Source organism: Garra rufa, chromosome 1 (genome assembly GCF_049309525.1).
Source record: "Garra rufa chromosome 1, GarRuf1.0, whole genome shotgun sequence".
Taxonomy (NCBI): Eukaryota; Metazoa; Chordata; class Actinopteri; order Cypriniformes; family Cyprinidae; genus Garra; species Garra rufa.
Window position 1 is genome coordinate 89,943,460 of NC_133361.1, and position 24,365 is coordinate 89,967,824.

A 24,365-nucleotide genomic window follows, 5' to 3' on the forward strand; every position below is an offset into this window, starting at 1 on the left:
TGTATTTTGTGCAAAAAAATAAAAATAAATAAACAACATAAAATATTGACAAATTCTGCATCATGTCTGATTCATTTCAGTAACATATATTGCAGTTATAAACAATATATATTGCAATTATAAACAGATGTGTTCTTGTTTTACACAAGAAAACAGTGTGTAATGCTACATGTTGTTAGTGTTTTTTTAGCTCATTGTTTTGTGGGTGACAAAGTGTGTTTGTCGGCTGTCAACCTTTGCTAATGTTCTGGAAGAATGAGTTTATTTGAGACCTGAATAAAGTGTTTTGGTAGTTGTAGTGCATTTTGAATGTGAAATGAACTGCTTTGCCAAGCTGAAAGTCGGTTAGGAGAATTGTGTGAAGAGTTTTGCAAAAGTGACCTAAGTCTTGAGAAATGTGTCCTAGCGTCTGTAAAAAACTGTAATGCCAAACAGAAATTTTTTGTAACATTAAATGTTTTTACTGAGATTTTTGAAGAATGCCATCCTGTTCAATAAAAGTATTAAAAAAAACAACAACAAAAACACTTACTGACCCCAAACTTTTGAATGGTAGTGTGTATGAATTCTGTTTATTCTATATAATATCACTTTTCTTCATTAAAATGGTTTTGTGATATTAAAAAAATATTTTTTTAAAGTGTAATAATTTGGATGTGACAGAACATGGAAAGTGTCGTCATAGAATACAATGTGAATTATGCCATTACTTACAGTGACAGTGGTGCTTGGTGTAGAGGCACTAGACACTGCTGCGCTGGGCTGGTGTCCAACCTGAGAAGGTCTCCTAGCCACACTAAGATTTGGCTTTGCTGCAGCGATGTGAGAACCAGTAAATCTTGGTTTGGTAAACTAAAAAGGGGTCAAGAAAATAGGCATTTTAGTGAAAGTACAAAATGTGTTTGAATAGGATAGGAAAAGTAGTCATGATACTGAACATTACTAAATAAATTACATTTTACAAATCATTTACATAGAAATCTATGAAACTAAAGCTATTTTAAACTAATAATTTTAAAAAATATTACTATTTTAAATAAATGGAGCCTTTAAAAAAACTTTCTGAATGATAGTGTAGTTCTTATAAGAGGAATTATTATTTATTAGCAGTATTGACCTAGGTTAATCTTAAAAATAAATACAAAGTGTTTGCATTATGGAATAAATATTAAAATGTGTAAAATTTAATAACAGCCAGTGTATATGTGGAATGTTACCTGAGATAGAGAATGGAAAAAAGAAAATGTAGCTTTAACACATGAAAACTATAGAGAGAGATGCCATGAGTCTATCTCAGTGACCTTCAACCCAGGCAGAGCTCAGTTAGAGAGGAAGAGAGGACAATCCAAAAGTATAGGCCAAAGATGAAAGAGAGAAAGCACACAGGTTACATTCTTTTATCCTTGACCATGTGACTAAAACCAAATCTTAGACATTCAAACTGACCAATCAGGAGACTACAGCTACCCCCATTGTTCAAAAGGTGTGAAATTTAGCAGGTCACAGCCAACACTTCTAATCTTCTTGCTTTTATTTTTTTCTTCTGACTTTCTATACTTCCTCAGATTTGAACTGAACTTATACTTCAATGCTTAAAAAATGTTTTAATTCTTTTACCATTGGCAAATGTGGTGCTCTTCTTACTACAGGTGCAGTAGGCTGGGGCTGGGGGTCGGGATGAGGCTGGGGCTGGAGATGGGACTGGGGGCCAGGCTGACTCTGCTCCATGGCCTTCTTTGCTGTTCCAGAAGCAGCAGCAGGTTGTTCCACAACCTTTTGTGCTGGTCCAGCAGAGGCAGTGGGCTGCTTAAGACAACCACAAAAATACATGTAACAATTCAGAAAGGAAACAATTTCAGTAAATAATAATAACAAAAAAATACTTGCTAAATTAATGTTACCTTTGGAGTGTGAAAGCCACAAATGCATTTCAGCACACCTCCAAGCAAGGTCATCTGGCCACGAGACTGCATCGGACATTTTTCAATCTGTATGCAATTATAACAAATTTATAACAAATGCAATGCACAATACAAGGGCATAAAATATGGCATAAAATGCTTCATTACATTTATTTATCTATTTATTAATCTCTAGAACATGAGTCATATTTTTCTTATATATATATATATATATATATATATATATATATATATATATATATATATACATACATACAATACAGTTACACACCATTCATTTACTATCCCTTCCCCCACCTTTTCAAATCTCTGTATCTAACAGTACTCAAAAGTCTTTAATGGAGCTTTTCTTTAACAGTATGACATAAATCTTAAAATACCTGCAACATTACCAACATAAATATCTATAAACAATAATGACACCTGGTTTACATTAGTGAAAACCATAAAATAACGCAACCATCACATTACATTGTTCTAATGAATGAGATCAGGTACATGTTTGTATTGAGGCCTAATATGTTGTTCTGTTATGCAAATACATTAAACAAAGAGACTATATTAATGTTCAATAATACAAGTCAACAATAAACAACTTTTTTATTGCTCTATCAGGCAAAGGTAACAAACTCACACTCACCCTTTGATAAATCTCGTACCACTTCTTCTGTCGAGGGGCTGGCCTGTTACCCTCATTTGATGGCCAAATTCCTGTGCTGGCAAACTTTTTTAGACGTGAAACCCATTCAGCGTCCGACATCGCTTTATGCGATTTTGTTGGTTTGCCAGACATTTTTTCTCGCACTCGATGAAACAGTTTTAAAATAAAAAATAAAAATTATACACTCATTTGGAAAAATACATAAAACATAAAGAAGTTTTCAATTAGACCATGTTCTTACCTGTTGTAGTCCGTGATAATGCTGTACTTGGTTATAAAAATACAATTTCGCTGTTTTCTGTAAAAATGATGCTGAACTCCGTAGCAATGATGCTCGTCGTAGGTCATGAACTTCAGTACTGAACTTTTTTGACCTCTGACACGCCCCCTGAGGATATGTCATTCTTTCGTACACCTTCGGCTCGGTTCGGCAACTTGATTGACACCTGACTAGAACGCTGACTCCTCCGCCTAGCGGCAATACGCGAAAACGTGCCGTCGACATTCTCTTCTACTCTGATTGGTCAAATGTCGAAAATGTTAAGAAAATGTTAAGAATAGCGCTTTATGATTGGCTGGAAATGTTGAAGCGCTTCGACGCGATTGGCCCAAATGTTATAGTGCTTCGACGTGATTGGCTGCGCAGTTCAACATTGCTCGACATTTCCAAAATATTGTCGGACTATCCTTCGGCAGCTGGCGTTCAGGTCGCAGTCTCCCCTGGAGGCGTGGGTTCGAATCCCACTTCTGACAGACTTAAGTTTCTGCTGCGGACAACAGCTACGGTCTTCAGCCGCAAGGCTGTAACTTTGCCAACTTTGCCTTGTGTCAGGGCATTAACTTTGCCAAAGCACCACATTTCAGTCGACGTCAGAATAAGTATAAAGTGGCAGTAACTTCCGTTAAACTTGAGAATTACTCCGTTTTATCGTTTGTGCGACGTCACTCCTTCCCCGATACCAAGTTGCAGGCACTTTTAAAGAATGCCTTGAAAGACTATGTCAAGTCGTAATAGAATCGAGTCAATATTTCCTTAAGATGAAGGCAACATTGCTTTAAGGTTCACGAAAGCTTGCCTTCCCATTAATAGGGAATTTCATTTCCAATGCCAGCATGATATTACCCTTAAGAAAACCTCACAAGAACACCGCCACATGTTACATGAATACGACAGGGATGGTATTCCTGCATTCATTCAGCATTAGCCCAGCGTGAACACTGAATTTCGATTATATTGCATGTCAAAGGGTGGCCTAGGACTGAATGCAATGTCGCTGGATGGGATTTAGGGAATTTACCTGGAAACTCACAGTTTCTCCCGCAATGTCGTGTCGTCCACCCTTCAGATGAGCTGTGGCCTTTTTCCCTCAGGCGAAGGAGACAAGCAGGCGGACGGGAACAGAGAAGCCCGCTCTGTCGTGTAAGCGCTCTCAGCTATCAAAAGGCACCACGCTGCCCCGTGTGAGGCTCGAACTCACGACCTTCAGGTTATGAGACTGACACGCTGCCTAACTGCGCCAACGAGGCCGGCGGGATGACCGGTCTGAAATGCGAAGCGCTAGCGTGTCGGTGCCTGCCTGCAGGGCGTAGATCCAAAAGCTGCGTTCAGGTCGCAGTCTCCTCTGGAGGTGTGGGTGCGAATCCCACTTTTCCGACAGAACTGTCCTTTGTCCTTTGGCTTCGGATAACAGCTACAGTCTTCAGCGCTTGGCAGAACATGTGGAGCTATGTTTGAATCGAATCAACATTTCGTTAGGGATTCAGACCACAAGCTGGGTGTAGCCGCAACGGGTCAGCTCCCACCACGCAAGCGTGTCAGGATGGCCGAGCGGTCTAAGGCGCTGCGTTCAGGTCGCAGTCTCCCCTGGAGGCGTGGGTTCGAATCCCACTTCTGACAGACTTAAGTTTCGGCTACGGACAACAGCTACGGTCTTCAGCCGCAAGGCTGTAACTTTGCCAACTTTGCCTTGTGTCAGGGCATTAACTTTGCCAAAGCACCACATTTCAGTCGACGTCAGAATTAGTATAAAGTGGCAGTAACTTCCGTTAAACTTGAGAATTACTCCGTTTTATCGTTTGTGCGACGTCACTCCTTCCCCGATACCAAGTTGCAGGCACTTTTAAAGAATGCCTTGAAAGACTATGTCAAGTCGTAATAGAATCGAGTCAATATTTCCTTAAGATGAAGGCAACATTGCTTTAAGGTTCACGAAAGCTTGCCTTCCCATTAATAGGGAATTTCATTTCCAATGCCAGCATGATATTACCCTTAAGAAAACCTCACAAGAACACCGCCACATGTTACATGAATACGACAGGGATGGTATTCCTGCATTCATTCAGCATTAGCCCAGCGTGAACACTGAATTTCGATTATATTGCATGTCAAAGGGTGGCCTAGGACTGAATGCAATGTCGCTGGATGGTATTTAGGGAATTTACCTGGAAACTCACAGTTTCTCCCGCAATGTCGTGTCGTCCACCCTTCAGATGAGCTGTGGCCTTTTTCCCTCAGGCGAAGGAGACAAGCAGGCGGACGGGAACAGAGAAGCCCGCTCTGTCGTGTAAGCGCTCTCAGCTATCAAAAGGCACCACGCTGCCCCGTGTGAGGCTCGAACTCACGACCTTCAGATTATGAGACTGACGCGCTGCCTAACTGCGCCAACGAGGCCGGCGGGATGACCGGTCTGAAATGCGAAGCGCTAGCGTGTCGGTGCCTGCCTACAGGGCGTAGATCCAAAAGCTGCGTTCAGGTCGCAGTCTCCTCTGGAGGTGTGGGTTCGAATCCCACTTTTCCGACAGAACTGTCCTTTGTCCTTTGGCTTCGGATAACAGCTACAGTCTTCAGCGCTTGGCAGAACATGTGGAGCTATATTTGAATCGAATCAACATTTCGTTAGGGATTCAGACCACAAGCTGGGTGTAGCCGCAACGGGTCAGCTCCCACCACGCAAGCGTGTCAGGATGGCCGAGCGGTCTAAGGCGCTGCGTTCAGGTCGCAGTCTCCCCTGGAGGCGTGGGTTTGAATCACACTTCTGACAGACTTAAGTTTCGGCTACGGACAACAGCTACGGTCTTCAGCCGCAAGGCTGTAACTTTGCCAACTTTGCCTTGTGTCAGGGCATTAACTTTGCCAAAGCACCACATTTCAGTCGACGTCAGAATTAGTATAAAGTGGCAGTAACGCCGACGGGCGTTCCGTTAAACTTGAGAATTACTCCGTTTTATCGTTTGTGCGACGTCACTCCTTCCCCGATACCAAGTTGCAGGCACTTTTAAAGAATGCCTTGAAAGACTATGTCAAGTCGTAATAGAATCGAGTCAATATTTCCTTAAGATGAAGGCAACATTGCTTTAAGGTTCACGAAAGCTTGCCTTCCCATTAATAGGGAATTTCATTTCCAATGCCAGCATGATATTACCCTTAAGAAAACCTCACAAGAACACCGCCACATGTTACATGAATACGACAGGGATGGTATTCCTGCATTCATTCAGCATTAGCCCAGCGTGAACACTGAATTTCGATTATATTGCATGTCAAAGGGTGTCCTAGGACTGAATGCAATGTCGCTGGATGGTATTTAGGGAATTTACCTGGAAACTCACAGTTTCTCCCGCAATGTCGTGTCGTCCACCCTTCAGATGAGCTGTGGCCTTTTTCCCTCAGGCGAAGGAGACAAGCAGGCGGACGGGAACAGAGAAGCCCGCTCTGTCGTGTAAGCGCTCTCAGCTATCAAAAGGCACCACGCTGCCCCGTGTGAGGCTCGAACTCACGACCTTCAGGTTATGAGACTGACACGCTGCCTAACTGCGCCAACGAGGCCGGCGGGATGACCGGTCTGAAATGCGAAGCGCTAGCGTGTCGGTGCCTGCCTGCAGGGCGTAGATCCAAAAGCTGCGTTCAGGTCGCAGTCTCCTCTGGAGGTGTTGGTTCGAATCCCACTTTTCCAACAGAACTGTCCTTTGTCCTTTGGCTTCGGATAACAGCTACAGTCTTCAGCGCTTGGCAGAACATGTGGAGCTATATTTGAATCGAATCAAAATTTCGTTAGGGATTCAGACCACAAGCTGGGTGTAGCCGCAACGGGTCAGCTCCCACGACGCAAGCGTGTCAGGATGGCCGAGCGGTCTAAGGCGCTGCGTTCAGGTCGCAGTCTCCGCTGGAGGCGTGGGTTCAAATCCCACCCCTGACAGACTTAATTTTCGGCTACGGACAACAGCTACGGTCTTCAGCCGCAAGGCTGTAACTTTGCCAACTTTGCCTTGTGTCAGGGCATTAACTTTGCCAAAGCACCACATTTCAGTCGACGTCAGAATTAGTATAAAGTGGCAATAACGCCGACGGGCGTTCCGTTAAACTTGAGAATTACTCCGTTGTATCGTTTGTGCGACGTCACTCCTTCCCCGATACCAAGTTGCAGGCACTTTTAAAGAATGCCTTGAAAGACTATGTCAAGTCGTAATAGAATCGAGTCAATATTTCCTTAAGATGAAGGCAACATTGCTTTAAGGTTCACGAAAGCTTGCCTTCCCATTAATAGGGAATTTCATTTCCAATGCCAGCATGATATTACCCTTAAGAAAACCTCACAAGAACACCGCCACATGTTACATGAATACGACAGGGATGGTATTCCTGCATTCATTCAGCATTAGCCCAGCGTGAACACTGAATTTCGATTATATTGCATGTCAAAGGGTGGCCTAGGACTGAATGCAATGTCGCTGGATGGGATTTAGGGAATTTACCTGGAAACTCACAGTTTCTCCCGCAATGTCGTGTCGTCCACCCTTCAGATGAGCTGTGGCCTTTTTCCCTCAGGCGAAGGAGACAAGCAGGCGGACGGGAACAGAGAAGCCCGCTCTGTCGTGTAAGCGCTCTCAGCTATCAAAAGGCACCACGCTGCCCCGTGTGAGGCACGACCTTCAGATTATGAGACTGACGCGCTGCCTAACTGCGCCAACGAGGCCGGCGGGATGACCGGTCTGAAATGCGAAGCGCTAGCGTGTCGGTGCCTGCCTGCAGGGCGTAGATCCAAAAGCTGCGTTCAGGTCGCAGTCTCCTCTGGAGGTGTGGGTTCGAATCCCACTTTTCCGACAGAACTGTCCTTTGTCCTTTGGCTTCGGATAACAGCTACAGTCTTCAGCGCTTGGCAGAACATGTGGAGCTATATTTGAATCGAATCAACATTTCGTTAGGGATTCAGACCACAAGCTGGGTGTAGCCGCAACGGGTCAGCTCCCACCACGCAAGCGTGTCAGGATGGCCGAGCGGTCTAAGGCGCTGCGTTCAGGTCGCAGTCTCCCCTGGAGGCGTGGGTTCGAATCCCACTTCTGACAGACTTAAGTTTCGGCTACGGACAACAGCTACGGTCTTCAGCCGCAAGGCTGTAACTTTGCCAACTTTGCCTTGTGTCAGGGCATTAACTTTGCCAAAGCACCACATTTCAGTCGACGTCAGAATTAGTATAAAGTGGCAGTAACTTCCGTTAAACTTGAGAATTACTCCGTTTTATCGTTTGTGCGACGTCACTCCTTCCCCGATACCAAGTTGCAGGCACTTTTAAAGAATGCCTTGAAAGACTATGTCAAGTCGTAATAAAATCGAGTCAATATTTCCTTAAGATGAAGGCAACATTGCTTTAAGGTTCACGAAAGCTTGCCTTCCCATTAATAGGGAATTTCATTTCCAATGCCAGCATGATATTACCCTTAAGAAAACCTCACAAGAACACCGCCACATGTTACATGAATACGACAGGGATGGTATTCCTGCATTCATTCAGCATTAGCCCAGCGTGAACACTGAATTTCGATTATATTGCATGTCAAAGGGTGGCCTAGGACTGAATGCAATGTCGCTGGATGGTATTTAGGGAATTTACCTGGAAACTCACAGTTTCTCCCGCAATGTCGTGTCGTCCACCCTTCAGATGAGCTGTGGCCTTTTTCCCTCAGGCGAAGGAGACAAGCAGGCGGACGGGAACAGAGAAGCCCGCTCTGTCGTGTTAGCGCTCTCAGCTATCAAAAGGCACCACGCTGCCCCGTGTGAGGCTCGAACTCACGACCTTCAGATTATGAGACTGACGCGCTGCCTAACTGCGCCAACGAGGCCGGCGGGATGACCGGTCTGAAATGCGAAGCGCTAGCGTGTCGGTGCCTGCCTGCAGGGCGTAGATCCAAAAGCTGCGTTCAGGTCGCAGTCTCCTCTGGAGGTGTTGGTTCGAATCCCACTTTTCCAACAGAACTGTCCTTTGTCCTTTGGCTTCGGATAACAGCTACAGTCTTCAGCGCTTGGCAGAACATGTGGAGCTATATTTGAATCGAATCAAAATTTCGTTAGGGATTCAGACCACAAGCTGGGTGTAGCCGCAACGGGTCAGCTCCCACGACGCAAGCGTGTCAGGATGGCCGAGCGGTCTAAGGCGCTGCGTTCAGGTCGCAGTCTCCGCTGGAGGCGTGGGTTCGAATCCCACCCCTGACAGACTTAATTTTCGGCTACGGACAACAGCTACGGTCTTCAGCCGCAAGGCTGTAACTTTGCCAACTTTGCCTTGTGTCAGGGCATTAACTTTGCCAAAGCACCACATTTCAGTCGACGTCAGAATTAGTATAAAGTGGCAATAACGCCGACGGGCGTTCCGTTAAACTTGAGACTTACTCCGTTGTATCGTTTGTGCGACGTCACTCCTTCCCCGATACCAAGTTGCAGGCACTTTTAAAGAATGCCTTGAAAGACTATGTCAAGTCGTAATAGAATCGAGTCAATATTTCCTTAAGATGAAGGCAACATTGCTTTAAGGTTCACGAAAGCTTGCCTTCCCATTAATAGGGAATTTCATTTCCAATGCCAGCATGATATTACCCTTAAGAAAACCTCACAAGAACACCGCCACATGTTACATGAATACGACAGGGATGGTATTCCTGCATTCATTCAGCATTAGCCCAGCGTGAACACTGAATTTCGATTATATTGCATGTCAAAGGGTGGCCTAGGACTGAATGCAATGTCGCTGGATGGGATTTAGGGAATTTACCTGGAAACTCACAGTTTCTCCCGCAATGTCGTGTCGTCCACCCTTCAGATGAGCTGTGGCCTTTTTCCCTCAGGCGAAGGAGACAAGCAGGCGGACGGGAACAGAGAAGCCCGCTCTGTCGTGTAAGCGCTCTCAGCTATCAAAAGGCACCACGCTGCCCCGTGTGAGGCACGACCTTCAGATTATGAGACTGACGCGCTGCCTAACTGCGCCAACGAGGCCGGCGGGATGACCGGTCTGAAATGCGAAGCGCTAGCGTGTCGGTGCCTGCCTGCAGGGCGTAGATCCAAAAGCTGCGTTCAGGTCGCAGTCTCCTCTGGAGGTGTGGGTTCGAATCCCACTTTTCCGACAGAACTGTCCTTTGTCCTTTGGCTTCGGATAACAGCTACAGTCTTCAGCGCTTGGCAGAACATGTGGAGCTATATTTGAATCGAATCAACATTTCGTTAGGGATTCAGACCACAAGCTGGGTGTAGCCGCAACGGGTCAGCTCCCACCACGCAAGCGTGTCAGGATGGCCGAGCGGTCTAAGGCGCTGCGTTCAGGTCGCAGTCTCCCCTGGAGGCGTGGGTTCGAATCCCACTTCTGACAGACTTAAGTTTCGGCTACGGACAACAGCTACGGTCTTCAGCCGCAAGGCTGTAACTTTGCCAACTTTGCCTTGTGTCAGGGCATTAACTTTGCCAAAGCACCACATTTCAGTCGACGTCAGAATTAGTATAAAGTGGCAGTAACTTCCGTTAAACTTGAGAATTACTCCGTTTTATCGTTTGTGCGACGTCACTCCTTCCCCGATACCAAGTTGCAGGCACTTTTAAAGAATGCCTTGAAAGACTATGTCAAGTCGTAATAGAATCGAGTCAATATTTCCTTAAGATGAAGGCAACATTGCTTTAAGGTTCACGAAAGCTTGCCTTCCCATTAATAGGGAATTTCATTTCCAATGCCAGCATGATATTACCCTTAAGAAAACCTCACAAGAACACCGCCACATGTTACATGAATACGACAGGGATGGTATTCCTGCATTCATTCAGCATTAGCCCAGCGTGAACACTGAATTTCGATTATATTGCATGTCAAAGGGTGGCCTAGGACTGAATGCAATGTCGCTGGATGGTATTTAGGGAATTTACCTGGAAACTCACAGTTTCTCCCGCAATGTCGTGTCGTCCACCCTTCAGATGAGCTGTGGCCTTTAGCAGGCGGACGGGAACAGAGAAGCCCGCTCTGTCGTGTTAGCGCTCTCAGCTATCAAAAGGCACCACGCTGCCCCGTGTGAGGCTCGAACTCACGACCTTCAGATTATGAGACTGACGCGCTGCCTAACTGCGCCAACGAGGCCGGCGGGATGACTGGTCTGAAATGCGAAGCGCTAGCGTGTCGGTGCCTGCCTGCAGGGCGTAGATCCAAAAGCTGCGTTCAGGTCGCAGTCTCCTCTGGAGGTGTGGGTTCGAATCCCACTTTTCCGACAGAACTGTCCTTTGTCCTTTGGCTTCGGATAACAGCTACAGTCTTCAGCGCTTGGCAGAACATGTGGAGCTATATTTGAATCGAATCAACATTTCGTTAGGGATTCAGACCACAAGCTGGGTGTAGCCGCAACGGGTCAGCTCCCACCACGCAAGCGTGTCAGGATGGCCGAGCGGTCTAAGGCGCTGCTTTCAGGTCGCAGTCTCCCCTGGAGGCGTGGGTTTGAATCACACTTCTGACAGACTTAAGTTTCGGCTACGGACAACAGCTACGGTCTTCAGCCGCAAGGCTGTAACTTTGCCAACTTTGCCTTGTGTCAGGGCATTAACTTTGCCAAAGCACCACATTTCAGTCGACGTCAGAATTAGTATAAAGTGGCAGTAACGCCGACGGGCGTTCCGTTAAACTTGAGAATTACTCCGTTTTATCGTTTGTGCGACGTCACTCCTTCCCCGATACCAAGTTGCAGGCACTTTTAAAGAATGCCTTGAAAGACTATGTCAAGTCGTAATAGAATCGAGTCAATATTTCCTTAAGATGAAGGCAACATTGCTTTAAGGTTCACGAAAGCTTGCCTTCCCATTAATAGGGAATTTCATTTCCAATGCCAGCATGATATTACCCTTAAGAAAACCTCACAAGAACACCGCCACATGTTACATGAATACGACAGGGATGGTATTCCTGCATTCATTCAGCATTAGCCCAGCGTGAACACTGAATTTCGATTATATTGCATGTCAAAGGGTGGCCTAGGACTGAATGCAATGTCGCTGGATGGGATTTAGGGAATTTACCTGGAAACTCACAGTTTCTCCCGCAATGTCGTGTCGTCCACCCTTCAGATGAGCTGTGGCCTTTTTCCCTCAGGCGAAGGAGACAAGCAGGCGGACGGGAACAGAGAAGCCCGCTCTGTCGTGTAAGCGCTCTCAGCTATCAAAAGGCACCACGCTGCCCCGTGTGAGGCACGACCTTCAGATTATGAGACTGACGCGCTGCCTAACTGCGCCAACGAGGCCGGCGGGATGACCGGTCTGAAATGCGAAGCGCTAGCGTGTCGGTGCCTGCCTGCAGGGCGTAGATCCAAAAGCTGCGTTCAGGTCGCAGTCTCCTCTGGAGGTGTGGGTTCGAATCCCACTTTTCCGACAGAACTGTCCTTTGTCCTTTGGCTTCGGATAACAGCTACAGTCTTCAGCGCTTGGCAGAACATGTGGAGCTATATTTGAATCGAATCAACATTTCGCTAGGGATTCAGACCACAAGCTGGGTGTAGCCGCAACGGGTCAGCTCCCACCACGCAAGCGTGTCAGGATGGCCGAGCGGTCATAGGCGCTGCGTTCAGGTCGCAGTCTCCCCTGGAGGCGTGGGTTTGAATCCCACTTCTGACAGACTTAAGTTTCGGCTACGGACAACAGCTACGGTCTTCAGCCGCAAGGCTGTAACTTTGCCAACTTTGCCTTGTGTCAGGGCATTAACTTTGCCAAAGCACCACATTTCAGTCGACGTCAGAATTAGTATAAAGTGGCAGTAACTTCCGTTAAACTTGAGAATTACTCCGTTTTATCGTTTGTGCGACGTCACTCCTTCCCCGATACCAAGTTGCAGGCACTTTTAAAGAATGCCTTGAAAGACTATGTCAAGTCGTAATAGAATCGAGTCAATATTTCCTTAAGATGAAGGCAACATTGCTTTAAGGTTCACGAAAGCTTGCCTTCCCATTAATAGGGAATTTCATTTCCAATGCCAGCATGATATTACCCTTAAGAAAACCTCACAAGAACACCGCCACATGTTACATGAATACGACAGGGATGGTATTCCTGCATTCATTCAGCATTAGCCCAGCGTGAACACTGAATTTCGATTATATTGCATGTCAAAGGGTGGTCTAGGACTGAATGCAATGTCGCTGGATGGTATTTAGGGAATTTACCTGGAAACTCACAGTTTCTCCCGCAATGTCGTGTCGTCCACCCTTCAGATGAGCTGTGGCCTTTTTCCCTCAGGCGAAGGAGACAAGCAGGCGGACGGGAACAGAGAAGCCCGCTCTGTCGTGTAAGCGCTCTCAGCTATCAAAAGGCACCACGCTGCCCCGTGTGAGGCTCGAACTCACGACCTTCAGATTATGAGACTGACGCGCTGCCTAACTGCGCCAACGAGGCCGGCGGGATGACCGGTCTGAAATGCGAAGCGCTAGCGTGTCGGTGCCTGCCTGCAGGGCGTAGATCCAAAAGCTGCGTTCAGGTCGCAGTCTCCTCTGGAGGTGTGGGTTCGAATCCCACTTTTCCGACAGAACTGTCCTTTGTCCTTTGGCTTCGGATAACAGCTACAGTCTTCAGCGCTTGGCAGAACATGTGGAGCTATATTTGAATCGAATCAACATTTCGTTAGGGATTCAGACCACAAGCTGGGTGTAGCCGCAACGGGTCAGCTCCCACTGCGCAAGCGTGTCAGGATGGCCGAGCGGTCTAAGGCGCTGCGTTCAGGTCGCAGTCTCCCCTGGAGGCGTGGGTTTGAATCACACTTCTGACAGACTTAAGTTTAGGCTACGGACAACAGCTACGGTCTTCAGCCGCAAGGCTGTAACTTTGCCAACTTTGCCTTGTGTCAGGGCATTAACTTTGCCAAAGCACCACATTTCAGTCGACGTCAGAATTAGTATAAAGTGGCAGTAACGCCGACGGGCGTTCCGTTAAACTTGAGAATTACTCCGTTTTATCGTTTGTGCGACGTCACTCCTTCCCCGATACCAAGTTGCAGGCACTTTTAAAGAATGCCTTGAAAGACTATGTCAAGTCGTAATAGAATCGAGTCAATATTTCCTTAAGATGAAGGCAACATTGCTTTAAGGTTCACGAAAGCTTGCCTTCCCATTAATAGGGAATTTCATTTCCAATGCCAGCATGATATTACCCTTAAGAAAACCTCACAAGAACACCGCCACATGTTACATGAATACGACAGGGATGGTATTCCTGCATTCATTCAGCATTAGCCCAGCGTGAACACTGAATTTCGATTATATTGCATGTCAAAGGGTGGCCTAGGACTGAATGCAATGTCGCTGGATGGTATTTAGGGAATTTACCTGGAAACTCACAGTTTCTCCCGCAATGTCGTGTCGTCCACCCTTCAGATGAGCTGTGGCCTTTTTCCCTCAGGCGAAGGAGACAAGCAGGCGGACGGGAACAGAGAAGCCCGCTCTGTCGTGTAAGCGCTCTCAGCTATCAAAAGGCACCACGCTGCCCCGTGTGAGGCTCGAACTCACGACCTTCAGATTATGAGACTGACGCGCTGCCTAACTGCGCCAACGAGGCCGGCGGGATGACCGGTCTGAAATGCGAAGCGCTAGCGTGTCGGTGCCTGCCTGCAGGGCGTAGATCCAAAAGCTGCGTTCAGGTCGCAGTCTCCTCTGGAGGTGTGGGTTCGAATCCCACTTTTCCGACAGAACTGTCCTTTGTCCTTTGGCTTCGGATAACAGCTACAGTCTTCAGCGCTTGGCAGAACATGTGGAGCTATATTTGAATCGAATCAACATTTCGTTAGGGATTCAGACCACAAGCTGGGTGTAGCCGCAACGGGTCAGCTCCCACCACGCAAGCGTGTCAGGATGGCCGAGCGGTCCAAGGCGCTGCGTTCAAGCTGGGGAACAATAGTCCGTCAAAGACGGGGAAGAAGGGAAGAAAAGGGGGAAGGAAGAAAAGGAGAAAGGGAAGAAGAAAGGGAAAAAATGACGAAAAGAAAGGGTGAAATGTGACGTTAGAACATATTACTTCCTTAGCATGCACGCTACGATACATTTTCAGGTTTCTTTGTGCGTGAAAATCGCGCATTTATATTACACTGTTTCCTATTGCAGGCGCTCACCAAGACCGGGGTTCGAATCCAGATAAAGGCACCTTTTTGTATTGTTATTGTTATATTGTTAATTTCATTAAATAAATGCAATTTTTAAGGTTAATAAAATGTACATATGTACAATTCTTCCATGAAAAATAAAGAATGCCAATGGAACTGTGGTATTGTTGATGTTATTATTACTTATTATTTTGTAGTTATTGTATTAATATTATTTATTCTGATTAAGCATAATATTATTCTTTGTTTAATTGATATTACTTATTCTGATTAGGAGTTTTGTATGTTACCTTCATTCAAGACACTTACAAATATGTTATTTGTATTGAAAAAAAGATAGTAATTAGAATAAAATAGTCATTAATATGTTTTTTAATTTACAATCATGCCAACAGAACAGTAATGAATTTTAAATAAATACAATTATATTAACTATTAAATAAGTTTTCAATCAACAATAAATTAAAAGGGAAATAAAATGAAAATAAAAACAGAAATCAAAAAGCAACAATTTACCAGTTTGTTTTTGTTTTACAATTATTCCAACAATACAGTAATGCATATTAAATAAAATAAAATATTAAATAAGTTTTCAAACAACAATAAATTAAAATGAAAATAAAAGTAAAAGTAAAAAACAAAAAGCAATAATTTGCCAGTTTATTTTTATTTTACAATTATTCCAACAATACAGTAATGAATATTAAATAAATAAAATTAAATATTGAATAAGTTTTCAAACAACAATAAATGAAAAGGAAAATAAAATGAAAATAAAAGTAAAAAACAAAAAGCAATAATTTGACAATTTGTTTTCATTTTATAATCCAGCAATACAGTAATGAATATTAAATAAATAAAATGAAATATTAAATAATTTTTCAAACAACAATAAATGAAAAGGAAAGCAAAATAAAATTAAAATAAAAGTAAAAAACAAAAAGCAATAATTTGACAATTTGTTTTTATTTTATAATTATTCCAACAATACAGTAATGGATATTAAATAAATCAAATTAAAAATTAAATAGGTTTTCAAACAACAATTAATGAAAATGCAAATAAAATGAAAATAAAAGTAAAAAACTAAAAGCAATAATTTGACAATTTGTTTTTATTTTATAATTATTCCAACAATACAGTAATGAATATTAAATGAATAAAATGAAATATTAAATACGTTTTCAAACAACAATAAATGAAAAGGAAAATAAAATGAAAATAAAAGTAAAAAACAAAAAGCAATAACTTTCCAGTTTGTTTTTTTTTTATAATTATTCCAACAATACAGTAATGAATATTAAGTAAATCAAAATTAAATATGAATTAGGTATTCAAACAACAATAAATGAAAAGGCAAATAAAATGAAAATAAAAGTAAAAAACAAAAAGCAATCATTTCCCAGTTTGTTTTTATTTTACAATTATTCCAACAATACAGTAATGAATATTAAATAAATAAAATTAAATATGAATTAGGTATTCAAACAACAATAAATGAAAAGGCAAATAAAATGAAAATAAAAGTAAAAAACAAAAAGCAATCATTTCCCAGTTTGTTTTTATTTTACAATTATTCCAACAATACAGTAATGAATATTAAATAAATAAAATTAAATATGAATTAGGTATTCAAACAACAATAAATGAAAAGGCAAATTAATTGAAAATAAAAGTAAAAAACAAAAAGCTATAATTTGCCAGTTTGTTTTTGTTTTGCAGTTGTGCCAACAGAATGGTAATGAATATTAAACAAATACAATTAAATATTAATTAGGTATTCAAAGAACAATAAATAAAAAGGGAAATAAAATGAAAATAAAAGTCAAAAACAAAAAACAATCATTTCCCAGTTTTATTTTTATTTTGCAATTATTCCAACAATACAGTAATGAATATTAAATAAATCAAATTAAATATTAAATAAGTTTACAGACAACAATAAATGAAAAGGCAAATAAAATGAAAATAAAAGTAAAAAAGAAAAAGCAATAACTTTACAGTTTGGAAAGTTTGTTTTTATTTAAAAATTATTCCAACAATACAGTAATGAATATGAAATAAATAAAATAAAAATAAATATTAATATATAATAAATATTAAATTATATAAATTATATAAGAAGTATTTAAACAACAATGAACTAAAAGGGAAATGACAAATATTAAGTTTTCAAAACCAATAAATAAGTTAAATAAAAAGTTAAGTTCTCAAAAACAAGAAATAAAAAGTTTAATAAAATATTAAATAATAGTTAAAAAAAACTACAAAAAGTTAAAAACACAAATATTTTTTTTTTACACAAATATTAACAATAGTGAACTCTTTTTGCAATATACACCACATACACACAAATATATACTTTATTTGGGAATGGTTCTCCGCATTTCCTCCAGCCACTGTTCTTTTGTAACAGTTTCAGTCTGTGGGCAGTACACCCTGCCCCTGTACTGGCTATGCCCCGTTGCACTTGTTTTAAACTGCCCACACTTCTTACAAGTGTTTGCTTCAACAGTTCTCCTGTAGGGTCTCTTGGGCATGGTTTGCGGACTGGCAGTTGGTGCAGCAGGTTGTGAACTGATGGCCTGCACAACTGTAGGCGGAATTATTGGCATCCCCTGGACAAATGGGATTCCCTGAACCATCGCCATTCCCTGGACCATTGGCAGTCTTTGGACCACTTGCAGACCCTGTAGCACTGGCAAACCCTGAAGCATTGGCACTCCCTGAAAACTTGGTCCTGTTGATAGGACTATGTTGGGTAGCATCTGTGCTGATGCTCCAGGTGCTGATGGCGTAACTGACACAGGACTCTGTGCTGGTGCCTTGGGTCTGAGAGGGGGTCGCCCAGAAGAACCCTGCCTCTGCTTTGCTTGACCTGCCGTGCTCTCTGGTAGCTTGTACTGGTGCTGCTCCGCTGGTTGTTCTGTCTCAGTTCGTAGACGCTTGGCAGCCTGGAGAGGCTCCTGAGCTTCAGGGAGGGACTGAGGCAACTGAATGCCCTGAAGCAGCACAGACAGCTCCTGCTTTTTCTGTCTGTTGTTGTGCCACTGAATCAGGGTGTTCTGGTTAACCTCCACCAGCTGCAGTGATGTTCCTTCCATCACCAAACTGTTGCCCAGTACAAGCTGCCTTATCCTTCTGTAGTCTTGAAGGATCAGAGACCATCTTGACAGCGCTCCCTTGCCTTTTCTTTTGGGGCTTGGGTGAACAGTGCAAAGCCTGATGAAGATGGTCTCCACCAGGCGGCAACAGTCAGGCCATTGTGCAGGTGCGCTGCTTGCACCCAGCACACATCTGGTGGTGCTCTCTACTCCAGGGGTTTGAGTGGGCCTCTTAGGTACTCTGAAGCGTCCACTCAGCAGTCTCTTCTGATGTCGAGCTGCATACACCACCCGTTGCTTGTCCTGGTCATCCAAGCTCTGCCAAAGTGCAATTATGGTGTTGGCCTCCTGGTTGGTCAGGCTGAGGGCTGTGTGACCCCGGAGATCCACCAGATATTCTGCCAATCTGTCCACATGTTGATAACCAGGGACATTTTGGCTGTCAACGGCCTATTAAAAAACACCAACACCAACATTATAATGTTTATCAGTGGGAAGCTGTTTTGGCACCTTCTTTAAAGTATAAAACACAATGGAAAGAAAGCTGACTTGACATTATGTGTATTTGCAGCTTATTAATGACTTTGATGTTGTTTGTAGGGGTGCACCGATCCGATATTAGGATTGGATATCGGCCCCGATATTAAAAAAATAGCTGGATCGGGGATCGGAAGAATTAACAGATCCACGGGGCTCTTTTTTATTTTCTTCCTCCATTTCTACTACTACATTTTATTTATTTAAATTTATTTTGAGAAGTTTGATTACATTCTATTTTCGATTTGAATGCACAATTGTTCTTTAAATAACAAATAAATAAGTATTCAATACATTACATGTGTTTTGTCTTAGTTAGGAAAGTAATGTTTAGTTAGGAAAGTTTGGTGCCTGTAGTTTCTTCTACATGGTGGAAGGAAGGTATAAGGTTGAATGTATGCAGTTTATTATTAATTCAACAATGGTATCGGATCGGTATCGGGTAGATATACCGACAGATATACAAAGCCCAGGTATCGGTATCGGGACTGAGAAAGTCGGATAGGTGCATCCCTAGTTGTTTGATCTTTTAAATGTTGTTTCATCTTGCACTTACCATCTCTTCATCATCTTTCTGACCAGCATCCTCTGGCTCTGAGGGAAGAGGTGAAACAGATGTTTCAGATGGGACAGGTGAGACAGCAGTCCCTGAGGGTCCAGGTGATGTGGGAGACTGTGAGAGGCCTTGTGTAGGGTCAGGGACTGGTGAAGGGGATGGAGAGCCCAGTACAGAAGTACCACTAAGTGCAAGTGTGGAAGAGGGTGGTGACAAGTCAGCCTCCAGATCAGTAATGGTCTGATCCTCGCTGATGTCACAGAAGCCCTCATCTTCATCTCGCTCCTCCACACTGAGGTCTTCAATGAGCTCTGCGTTCTGCTCGGAGTCTGGATTCATGTCCTGCAGTGCCTGACCTGTCTGCTGAAACAGATACTGGACTCCAATGAGCTCACCTGAAATTAAAATAATAAACAAACAGGAATTAAATACAATGCTGAATCATTGAGGAGGAAAAAAACATATGCAAAAACACATAATGCAACACAATACAAATGATAATTGAGAGACGTACAAATAAATATTCCTCCATAACCTATTGTATCATATTAGATACTTACATGTAACATGATTTTCCTAATGCCTTTTTCTTGATTAAAAGTATAAACTATCAATAAAGTTTGGATAATGTCGATAATTTAAAAGCCTTAGAAATTTGCATATCAATCATGACAGTAGACTTTGTAGAGTTAAATATATAGACAGAGATTACACAGAAATTCTAAGTTCATTAACAATAACACTTTTTCTTACCGGTGTAACAGGCAGGGGAACAAAATGTTGGAACCACTTTCTTGCCAAACAGCTTTTCATAGTTGCTGTTTACACAGTGAACAAGTTCTCCTGTGTAGCTGCATAAAGCTGATGGTTCTGCTGACAATGAAGCAGCCTCCCTGTCCTGGTTCCACCGGTGTAGTCCCTCCAGCAGATAAATCTGAAAGTTAAGACTGTTTGCACTGGTCCCTGTTAATGGACACAACAGTGTAAAGGTGAGTGTTAAAGAAACACAAAAGACAAGTAATGTGTTTTATATATATACATACATATATATATATATATATATATATATATATATATATACATATACATATACACATACATATATATATATATTATATATATGCACAGGGAGTGTGACAGAGACATACCTGGGATGAAACGGTTCAGGTGTAGGTGAAAGGACTCGAGAGAAGTGGAGCCTCTGGCACATCTGTATGTCGTTAGAAGCACACCTCCCTTGGTTAAGCTTCCAGTCTCTATATAGAGCACAACACCAGGGGGGTCTTGGATGCACTTTACATGCTTCTTCTGGACACTCCAGATGTGCTCCATCCTTTTTTGATCCAGGAGAGGAACACCCAGGGAGTCATTGCCCTTGCTGCTCAAGAGCTCTGTAAACAGCCGTTCAAGGAGAAGGATGGTAGTCTCCTCTCCGCGGGTTCTCCTCCGGCAATGTAGAGCCAGCTCATTCCTGGTAAGATGCTTGTTGACATCTTCATCTGCCAGCGAAGGCCAACCCTGGGAGATCAATAGCGCTCTCTTTGCTTTGCGAAGCACTGAGAGATCAGCTGCATCCCATTCAAAGATGCACGCTGATAGCCGCGACATGAAGATGGGGTACAGCTGATGGGCATCAGTTGTACACCCCAGGGCAATCCTGCGCATAAAATGCCAGATGTCCAAGCGTATCATGAGATCTGGCCAACCTCTGAATCTGGTTTTCAGCTTCGTCTCGCCCACCTCAGTGCAGCACCCACAGTCCACATACAACACAGCAGGTGGATCCACACCAGCCTGTTGGTATCTTTTCACCAGACCATCTACCATCATATCCAGTCCTGCTCCTTCCTGGGCTGTCAGCACGCTCATGAGCACCTGACCAAACTCATTGCCGACAGAGGTAAGCCAGAGTCCCGTTCCCCTCGCTGTCCCAGCCAGCTTCTTGGTTATCTGTAATAAGACATGATATGGAACATGCTGTAAATGCAATCAAACATCCCACCATGTAAAATACAGATATACTGCTGTGTTGTGTATATAAACAACAGCATTAATAAACAAAAATCCACAACTAACCTTTTTAGTAGAATCCATCTTCAAGACAGAGCCATAGGTGGATGTTATCCTTGCATGGATTTCATCCAGCCTTGTTAGGATGTCTTGGCTGTACACGGTGAGTAGCCACTTGCAGCTTGGCACCACTGTAGGCTGTGGGGGTTCCTGGAATTTTACTGGCAACACTCCAGGTCGATTAAGAAAGTCGACACACTGGGTGGTGTATCGGGCCAGACGCTGGAGCCACTCCTCGCTGTGGTTTTCACGCAGCTGCTTTATCACCCGCGTGGGGCTGTTGCCTAAGCTACGCTCACGCAGTAGCCGGATGACCCGCATATCACAGGCATACCTTAGAAAAAGCAAAATACACTCATTCATATATTTTACATATTTGATTTGTAAACTATTTGCATATGTATGTGATGATGGCCTAACAACATGATGCAGAATGAAAGTGTGCTTACTTCCGCGTGAGGATAACCCGAAACTCAGAGCGATGACCCAGGTCTAGCTGTTGCAGGACTGTCTGACTCCAGGACACATGCGAGGCTCTACACTTGGTACAGATGAGGGTTTCTGTGACCATGCTGTACATTCTGTCGATGTCCAGAACCTGCCGTGCCCTTTTGTGCAGACCACCTCCTGTCAGTTGATGCCGTCCGCAGGCAGGATTGGGACAGAGAATCTTGACCCTCCACAGCTTGTACGGCATCCACAGCAGAAGTGCATGACAAAAGAATCTGTCTGGAGCTGGACCCTGATTGTAGGTAAGTGCTGGCTGTGGTGGGTAATACCAGAGCTGGAGGTCATCACGGAGCTCTGGCTTTCCCTTGGACCCCATTTTGAAAAGCCTTTTGCCAATCCACTTGTGATCTTCTGGTGGCAAGGTCTCCGACCACAAACGAGGAAGTGGAACTACAGATGGAGCTTTCAATAATGTCCCCGAAGGAAACGTCTGTGAAAGAAAAAAGACAAACCATTTAGTCAAGTAAGGTTATTGATTTAATAAGCATTTCATCAAGGCATGGCTACTTTTACATAAAATGATCATTACAATTATTGTTTTCTTTTTTGTGTTGTATTACAATGATAATTATGACAACGAAACGGATAACTTTATATTACCCATTTCTGTCTTCCAAAAAAAAAGGAATTATATATAAAATATTCTAAAGTCTTGCTTGATATATAAAAGAATACATTTTACAAACAATCTATCTTTATTTTGACACATGAATGTTAACATCTATAAATTATTTATCATTAGTAAATTAGGATTCCGTCAGCTTGACATTATTACCATAGTTTGATTGTTGTTGTTTTATCAGCTGTTTATCAGTGTTTTAAGAAACTACTGGTAATAAAAGTCAGGTAACACTTTATTTTAAGGTGTCCTTGTGACACGTTACATGTACTTACTATTATAATAACAATTATTAATGCATAAGTACATGCAAGTAACCCTAAGACAAACCCTAATCCGAACCCTAAACATTTAGTAAGTACATATAGGAAATTATATTATATTACTCAGTACTTAAATGTATAATTACACTGTAACAAAGACACCTCAAAATAAAGGGTTACACTCTATTTTAAGGTATCCTTGTTACAGTGTAATTACACATTTAAGTACTTACTAATATAAATTAACTTATTGTATTAATGTATTTACTATAGGGTTAGAATTTGATTTAGGGTCACTTGCATGTTATTAAATGTTATTATAATAGTAAGTACATGTAACATTTAATAAGGACACCTTGTGTAACCAAAAGTCATATTCAAAAAATCAGGGCATGTGAGCCTTTTCACATCTCTAGACATACTTTAAGTGAAAAAACAACAACAAAATAAATCAATTTATTTTCAAAGTGTTTGTTATGGAGTTAGAATTGTTGCATAATTCCAAATAAATACATTATGATCCACAAATAAATGTAAAGCGATTGACAAAAACAACCATATACACAAAATAAATAAAATGAGATCCACAAATAAATTCCACAAACATGAATTATATTCACAAGTAAAAAAATTCGAATTGCAAATAAAAAACATACTCACAAATATATTTTTTTAATCCTACAAACACAAATTCGACCTGCATTTATATGTGAATCGCGTACTGTGCATTTATAGATCGCTACTCGTATTTGTGGATTGCTCTCTGTGCATTTGTAAATCACTGCGCGTATTTGTGAATTTTGAAACATTTCAAGCGTCAAGACCATAGACTGTAAGGTCAAGACGCAAACTAATCCACAAATGCATGGACTCCACCCACCTTTTACTTAAGCCAATCAGATACCGGCCACGTGGGGCTGACCAATCGTTGCATGTTCTTGCTCCAACCAATCACGTTTTTACGGTGACCGTAAGGGGAAACCTTCGGTTCACTTATGTTTGTCTTGGCCACTACATTTAACTCGTGGGAACCTGATATTATGTCGTGGCCACGAGATATTAATTCGTGAAAACATCATATTATGTTAGCATATGTTATTTGTCATATTCGTTATTTTCCCCTTCATTTTGATCTCTTAACTCTCTGAATGTAGGTTCTATGACTGTGATATTTACTGGAATGCAGTTCAAAGGTTGAATGTAATATATATTGTATTTTATTTAGTCTATTAATGGACAAATATAGTGTTTCACTAAAGAGTGAATTAATCACGTAGTTTCGTTTGGAAATCATTTATCGTCAGAGTAAAATAGGCCTACATGACATTCCTTCTATTAACGTTAACTGATCGTCTTTTTTCCGTAGTTGTATTATTATTATCGTCATCATTATTATAATTATTACTATTATTATTAGCCTATTATTATTGTATATATTTTTATTTTTGTTTATATTCGTTTTCCCTCTTGATTTCTATCTCTTTACTTAACTTTCTATATGGAAATGATACTGTGTAAATGCTTGACATTTCACTGAGGAATGAATCATTCACGTAGTTTAATTTGTAAATGAAAACGTGGGCAACACACAGGCATAATTACAATCATAAAGTCATATAATATATGTCAAGCATTTTACAGTATCATTAATCATCATATAGAACGTTAAGAGATCAAAATTAAGGGGGGAAACGAATATAAACGAAAATAAAAATATATAAAATGTAGGCTAATAATAATAGTAATAAT

At 42.3% G+C, this 24,365-nt stretch overlaps 2 protein-coding genes and 15 non-coding genes across 17 annotated transcripts in view; 8 read left to right on the forward strand and 9 right to left on the reverse strand.

Moving 5' to 3' along the window:
- Positions 1–24,365, reverse strand: part of LOC141321784 (uncharacterized) — a 239,803-nt gene that overhangs the window by 85,983 nt on the left and 129,455 nt on the right. The window lies entirely within an intron of this gene.
- Positions 4,037–4,110, reverse strand: trnam-cau (transfer RNA methionine (anticodon CAU)). The gene has a single exon. It is a non-coding gene; the product is annotated as a tRNA-Met (tRNA).
- trnal-cag (transfer RNA leucine (anticodon CAG)) lies at positions 4,398–4,480 on the forward strand. The gene has a single exon. It is a non-coding gene; the product is annotated as a tRNA-Leu (tRNA).
- On the reverse strand, positions 5,181–5,254 carry trnam-cau (transfer RNA methionine (anticodon CAU)). Its single transcript has one exon. It is a non-coding gene; the product is annotated as a tRNA-Met (tRNA).
- trnal-cag (transfer RNA leucine (anticodon CAG)) lies at positions 5,542–5,624 on the forward strand. Its single transcript has one exon. It is a non-coding gene; the product is annotated as a tRNA-Leu (tRNA).
- On the reverse strand, positions 6,336–6,409 carry trnam-cau (transfer RNA methionine (anticodon CAU)). The gene has a single exon. It is a non-coding gene; the product is annotated as a tRNA-Met (tRNA).
- trnal-cag (transfer RNA leucine (anticodon CAG)) lies at positions 6,697–6,779 on the forward strand. The gene has a single exon. It is a non-coding gene; the product is annotated as a tRNA-Leu (tRNA).
- Positions 7,844–7,926, forward strand: trnal-cag (transfer RNA leucine (anticodon CAG)). Its single transcript has one exon. It is a non-coding gene; the product is annotated as a tRNA-Leu (tRNA).
- On the reverse strand, positions 8,627–8,700 carry trnam-cau (transfer RNA methionine (anticodon CAU)). Its single transcript has one exon. It is a non-coding gene; the product is annotated as a tRNA-Met (tRNA).
- trnal-cag (transfer RNA leucine (anticodon CAG)) lies at positions 8,988–9,070 on the forward strand. The gene has a single exon. It is a non-coding gene; the product is annotated as a tRNA-Leu (tRNA).
- Positions 10,135–10,217, forward strand: trnal-cag (transfer RNA leucine (anticodon CAG)). Its single transcript has one exon. It is a non-coding gene; the product is annotated as a tRNA-Leu (tRNA).
- On the reverse strand, positions 10,897–10,970 carry trnam-cau (transfer RNA methionine (anticodon CAU)). Its single transcript has one exon. It is a non-coding gene; the product is annotated as a tRNA-Met (tRNA).
- Positions 12,405–12,487, forward strand: trnal-cag (transfer RNA leucine (anticodon CAG)). Its single transcript has one exon. It is a non-coding gene; the product is annotated as a tRNA-Leu (tRNA).
- trnam-cau (transfer RNA methionine (anticodon CAU)) lies at positions 13,188–13,261 on the reverse strand. Its single transcript has one exon. It is a non-coding gene; the product is annotated as a tRNA-Met (tRNA).
- Positions 13,549–13,631, forward strand: trnal-cag (transfer RNA leucine (anticodon CAG)). Its single transcript has one exon. It is a non-coding gene; the product is annotated as a tRNA-Leu (tRNA).
- Positions 14,343–14,416, reverse strand: trnam-cau (transfer RNA methionine (anticodon CAU)). The gene has a single exon. It is a non-coding gene; the product is annotated as a tRNA-Met (tRNA).
- LOC141342797 (uncharacterized) lies at positions 17,321–22,125 on the reverse strand. Its single transcript, XM_073847347.1, has 6 exons — positions 21,674–22,125; positions 21,231–21,558; positions 20,303–21,104; positions 19,908–20,117; positions 19,155–19,549; positions 17,321–18,511 (listed from the first exon to the last, which is right to left on the reverse strand). The coding sequence occupies exons 1-6, from the start codon at positions 22,048–22,050 to the stop codon at positions 17,321–17,323; spliced, it is 3,303 nt and encodes a 1,100-aa protein (XP_073703448.1). The 5' UTR covers positions 22,051–22,125.